Source organism: Ailuropoda melanoleuca, chromosome 8, assembly GCF_002007445.2.
Source record: "Ailuropoda melanoleuca isolate Jingjing chromosome 8, ASM200744v2, whole genome shotgun sequence".
Taxonomy (NCBI): domain Eukaryota; kingdom Metazoa; phylum Chordata; class Mammalia; order Carnivora; family Ursidae; genus Ailuropoda; species Ailuropoda melanoleuca.
The window spans coordinates 18,157,373-18,163,372 of NC_048225.1; the positions used below are offsets into that span (position 1 = coordinate 18,157,373).

At 42.5% G+C, this 6,000-nt stretch overlaps 1 protein-coding gene and 1 long non-coding RNA gene across 6 annotated transcripts in view; one reads left to right on the top strand and one right to left on the bottom strand.

Annotated features, from left to right (window-relative positions):
* UBASH3B (ubiquitin associated and SH3 domain containing B) overlaps window positions 1-6,000 on the top strand; it is a 139,291-nt gene that overhangs the window by 123,964 nt on the left and 9,327 nt on the right. For all 5 annotated transcript variants that reach the window (XM_034665996.1, XM_034665994.1, XM_034665993.1 and 2 more), the window contains exon 11: window positions 444-588. In XM_034665996.1, the coding sequence (XP_034521887.1) occupies window positions 444-588 (145 nt within the window). The remainder of the gene's footprint in view (window positions 1-443; window positions 589-6,000) is intronic.
* The window catches only part of LOC117803334, a 39,519-nt gene that overhangs the window by 9,195 nt on the left and 24,324 nt on the right, over window positions 1-6,000 (bottom strand). The window lies entirely within an intron of this gene.

Below are 6,000 nucleotides of genomic sequence, written 5' to 3' on the forward strand. Positions count from 1 at the left end.
TCTGGTAGAGAACATGAATAGTTTACATGATATTCAAATGCAGTGTAAGCTAGGGTAGAGCAGTGGATGCTTAGAGAATTTCTGAAGTTTCTTAGCAAGGCCGTCTTGGGACTTCCCTTAGAAAGAGCGATTCTAGTAGTCACGGATGTGTATACATGATATGGGTAATGACTTGCGTTCCTTTCTTTAAGTCAGACACCACATAAAGCCAGTGCACATCCTGTTGGTGGGGCAGTGTGTTATATTTGTAAGTGTGTCATACGTGGATATTAAAAGCCCTTGACCAAACCCACATGCGTCCATCTTCTTTTAGCTATATGTAGCAACTGGTTAGAAAAGAGAATAGATTTACCAGAACTTGTATGGCCATTTGGCCTCTCGTTTACTTTTCCACTGAGAACATAGTGGCCGTTCCTTTATCTTCATTTCATTTTACGTCTAAGGTTTACAACAAGAAAACCACTTGAAGATCCGCGTAGAGCCTGGCTTATTTGAGTGGACGAAATGGGTCGCTGGGAACACGTTACCCGCGTGGATACCCCCATCAGAATTAGCTGCCGCCAACCTGAGTGTTGATACAACCTACAGGTAACCCTCTGAGCTTCTGCGTCCCAGAGTCAGTGTGCAAGTGCTTTTCTACACCAGCTCAGGCCAGCTAAGGAAATGAAGAACCAGGCGTAGCCCATGGGCAGGTGTCCCTAATGGTGGGAGTCGAGTTACGATTTGAAACAACCACAACCGGAGAAAGCCAGCATTCCCTCGTATTTAGTGCGAGTGTGGATTATATCCCCCTCCCACACATTGGGCTTTCCTGACTTTATTATATCTCTTTCAGTAAATGATAAAACCACTTTGCATTCCAGGATCATGCATCAGCTAAGGACAATGGAGTTCCAGAAGCTTGTTGGGGGGTTAAGAAAAATGACAAGGTCTTGCCTTGGACTGTCATTTTTCAAAGCATTTTTAATTCTCTTTATCTTCATTTATTATTGCTGGAACCCCAGAATACAGGCGAGCCACTTTAGGAAAGCTGCTTGTACTCTCTTATATATTAAAGTCATTCGTTTAGTAACCACACATAACAATGATGGCAACAACAACTAATCTCTATTGATCATTTTCTGCGTGTCAAGCACTGTGTGATCTAATCCGCTTTACCATCTCCCCATTCCTAGTCCTTTGCTTTTTCCATGAGACCAGACTGTGCTCGGAGTAAAAAGAAGTGTTTGTAGATTGATCACAAATGAATAATCCACATGTCAGCAATTAATGTAACTATATTATGACTGGTGAATTCTTAACTCTCAAAACTCCACTCGGGGGTTTATAAAATGTCCCTGAGAAGGGATACTCATGCCCATTATAGTGGGGAATTAAGTTCATTATTTCTTAAGGCAGAATTTGAAGCAAGTGGCCAATATAAACAGCAGTTTCCTCCTTGTGATATCCTGTGACCTTTCATTCCAAATACCTACACAAACCACAAATGAAGCAATGTGAGCTTCTGGCGAAGATGGGAGAAAACATCTTTTCTCCATATTCATTTTCCTCTTCTGTAAACAAAACGTCAGATAACCCCATAAATTAATGTGTGCTACTTGCTTAAAGGAATTAGCATTTCTCAAAAATAAGATTAAACCAATCAGATTCCCTACTAATAACTTACCCTTGAACATCGCAGGGGGTGGGGGTGCTGACCCCCACACAAAGTCACATATAACTTTAGATTCCCAAAAACTCAACGACTACTAGCCTACTGTTGACCAGAATTGTTACCGATAACATAGTCAATGAACACATATTTTCTATGTTTTATGTAGTCTATACTGTATTCTTACAATAAAGTAAGCTAGACAAAAGAAAATCATAAAATAAATTCACAGTACTGTATTTATTTTAAAAATCCACATGTAAGTGGACCCATGCAGTTCAAACCCATGTTGCTCCAGGCTGAACTGCACTTCACTTCACATTTTGACCTATCTACCCTACAGCAACTGTTTTTCCATCCTTTGGGGGAAATGGCAATAAGTTATTGTCCCCATGCCAACAGCTCTCATCCCTGTGGGCTGGAAAGAGGGTGAGTTATTGCCAACATTGGTGAAATGACATTCCTGACTCACCCCCCAGCACCTCCCAGCCAACCTGGGCCAACCATGTCTTCAGTTTCCCCCTTAACTGCATCCTGCAATTCTTCCCAAGCTCATTTACAAAGTTCTCCAGAATCGTTCTGTCTGAGCCTTTCAGTGCACACGCAGACACACGCAGCAACAGTAGTACAAGCAGAAGGATGAACGCCAGGACATGGTCCTTATTCCAGATTTTTCTTTTCTTCTACAGAAAATCAAAATTCAATTCAACCACTTTGCATACAAGGGGGAGAAAAGGATTAAGCCTCTAATTCTATAAATCAGTTGTGAAAGTCAACAATAAAGCGCGAGAGCCACAGCCTGTAGAGTTGAAGTCCCTCTGAAATTAATTATGCCAGGTGTGCCGACCTTTCGAAGCAAGTAGTGATGCCCAAATAATTGAATAAATGTGGTGGGCAGACAGGCAAGGACTGATAGGGTATTATACGTCAAGCAGGCACCACTTAGAGTCCTGTCACCTTGGAACAAGAAGGAGGGGGGATGGAAGCAGGTTAAGGAAAAACCAGCCAGGTGACTAATACCCAGGCATCATCCACAGGCCCCAAGACCGAGCCTGGGGGCTGGGCATAAAAAGCAGTCCCAGTCTTAGGGAGCTGGGCCAGAAGGATCAAGGCAGAAAAAGGCAAAATATACACCAGTTGGATCGGGCTTCAGACCAGGGATCGGGCTTCAGAACAGGGCTCTACCTAGGGGTGCTAGGGCAATGGTATGCGGATGGGGCAGGAGTCTGGAGTGTTAGGGGGCAATGACTCATACTTTGGCGTGGGGCTTAAAGCAGAAGCCTGCACGATAGCCCTGGTCAAAGCAGTGTGGGGAGTAGAGCATGTACCGGGGAGAACACTGTTCCGGGTTTGCTCCTGAGCACCCAGTGCTCTGGGTTCCAGGTCTGGGGGGTGGTTGGAGGCCTACCTGACTCTGCGTACAGTACATGGGTCCTGCAGCAGTGGCTAGAAGCGTGGTGTATGGTGCATGCTGCAACAGGGGTGAGGAAGCTTGGACTCTGTCCTACCCCCATCAGAACTAGTTCAACCATGGAAACCTTTCATAGGTTCCACTTCAAGGCAAGAACTGACCAGGAAACTGGGTCCCAGCATCTACCTTCTCTTCACTTACACAAATCTCAGACATTACAGTGTGATCTCACCGTGGAAATGATTCCCTGAGCCATACAAAGTGGCTTTTTGTCACTGTGCAGGGCTCCTGGGAAACCAGGTGATGTCAGCGGTAATGGAACTGGATGAGAGGTGGGGGTGGAAAAGAGTTTGCTCCAGAACAATGAGGTCCATCCCTAAAAGTGGTGATTCATGGCTCCCTCTATCCCCCAGGGTGTTGTGAGACTCAGAAACTTGTTTCCTAGGAGAAGTATGCTTGCTGAGGGAATGTGATTTCGATGAGCATGGGTTTCCTTCAAATGGATGGGGATGGCACTGAGAATGCCGTTCTTCCTCTCTGGACAGGAAACCCAAGTGCACAAAAGGGCAGCCTTGAGGGGGCACCGCTGTCAAAAGCCATCCAAAATGCCTCTGGGTTTACAGGTAGTGATCTCAGACCCAGATTCAAATCCAGGGCCTGAGAGTTGCTAATGGTGTAAGTATAGGCAGATCATCTCTAGCCTTTCCGAGCCTCAGTTTTGTCAACCACGAACAGGATTTGCAAAAGGGTTGCTGTTCAAAGCATACAAGTAGGACACTTTGCACAGGGCCTGACACATGGGAACCTCTCAGTAAATCTTGGTAGTAATAGCAGCAGCAGTAATGTATTCTGATCAAGATGCCATGTGAATTCACCTTAAGGGCTCACGACCACCTCCAACTGCCAGCCACTAAACACCAACAATGAAAGACAAAATACAACAGAAAATATGATATAGTTGTACTCAAAAACAGACTAGCAACTCTTAAGTAGTAAAGGGAGATGGGAGCAGGCAGAAGTGGCTGAGATTGAAGACATGCAGTGTCCCCAAGATGGGAGGGCCCTGCTTTGATCATCCTCTTATGCTCCTTTGTACAGTGTACATAATTAGCACTTGCATGAGTAGCCTGCACACCCCACCCACACGCTGAGAGTGCCTCAAGCACAGAAACTGGGTTCTCCCCATCTCTGTTTCCCGAGCTTTACTTATTTCTAGGTGTATGGTCTGTGTTCAAAATAAAAAAGGGAGGGGCGCCTGGGTGGCACAGCGGTTAAGCGTCTGCCTTTGGCTCAGGGCGTGATCCCGGTGTTATGGGTTTGAGCCCCACATCAGGCTTCTCTGCTATGAGCCTGCTTCTTCCTCTCCCACTCCCCCTGCTTGTGTTCCCTCTCTCGCTGGCTGTCTCTATCTCTGTCAAACAAATAAAATCTTTTAAAAAAAATAAAAATAAAATAAAAAAGGGAAAGACTGATGAAGATTTCATAAGTTAACAGATCCAACAGACCTAATATCTACATTTAAAACCTATCCTTACAACTCCCCAACTCATTTTACAAGGCCAGCATTACCCTGATACCAAAGCCAGGTAAGTACTCTATAGGAAAGAGATAAGGACTCTATAAGAAAAGGGAACTACAGACCAATATTCCTAATAAATATAGATGTAAAAATTCTCAACAAAATATTAGTGAACCAAATTCAACAGCATATTAAGAGAATCATACACTGATAAAATGGGATTTATCCCTTGGATGCCTGGATGGTTCAACATACAAAAATCAATATATGATATACTGCATTTGTAGAATAAAAGTTAAAAATCATATGCTCAACTCATGAAGAAAAATCATTTGACAGAATACCCCATCCTTTAATAAAAATGATCAACAAATTGGGTATAGAGGGAATATACCACAACATAATAAAGGCCATATATGACAAGCCCACAGCTAACATCAAACTCATGGTGAAAGGTTGAAAGCTTTTCCTCTAAGATCAGGATAAAGGTCAACTCTTAACCACTCATGTTCAACAAAGTACTGAAAGGCCTATCCAGAGTAGTCAGGCAAGAGAAAGAAATAAAAGGCATCCAAATTGGAAAGAAAGAAGTCAAAATGTCTTTGTAGATCATATGATTCTATAATAGAAAATCCTAAAGACTCCACCATAAGACTGTGAGAACTAATCAACAAACACAGTAAAGCTGCAGGATACAAAAATCAACATACAGAAATAATTTGTGTTTCTGTGCACTAACAACATCTGAAGGAGAAATAAAGCAATTCCATCCACAATAGCATTGAAAACAATAAAATACTTAGGAATGAAATCAACAAAAGAGGTGAAAGATCTGTACACTGAAATATACAAGACTGCTGAAAGAAACAAGACGACACAAATGGAAAGATATCCCATGTTCATGGATCAGAAGAATATTAAAATGTCCATACTGCCCAAAGCCATCTGTAGATTAAATGCAATACCTATCAAAATCCCAGTAGTGTTTTCCACAGGAAAAAAAAAATCCTAAAATTTGTATGGTACTACAAAAGATCCTAAATAGCCAAAGTAAACCCAATGAAGAACAACAAAGCTGGAAGCATCACACTTCCCGATTTCAAACTATACTGCAAATGTATACTAATCAAAACAGTATGGTACTGGCATAAAAATAGATACCACTGGAATAGAATTGACAGCATAGAAATAAACTCTCAAATACATGTTCGACTAACATTTAACAAGGGAGCTGAGAATACTCAGGGAAGGATAGTCTCTTCAATAAATGGTGTTGGGAAAATTGGATAACAGCATGCAGATATACCAGTCACAAAAATTAACTCAAAATGAATTAAAGACTTAAACTTAAGGAACCAGAAAAGGCCCCGAATCTCCAAGGAACTGTTGAAAAGGAAAAACAAAGCTGGGGGCATCACA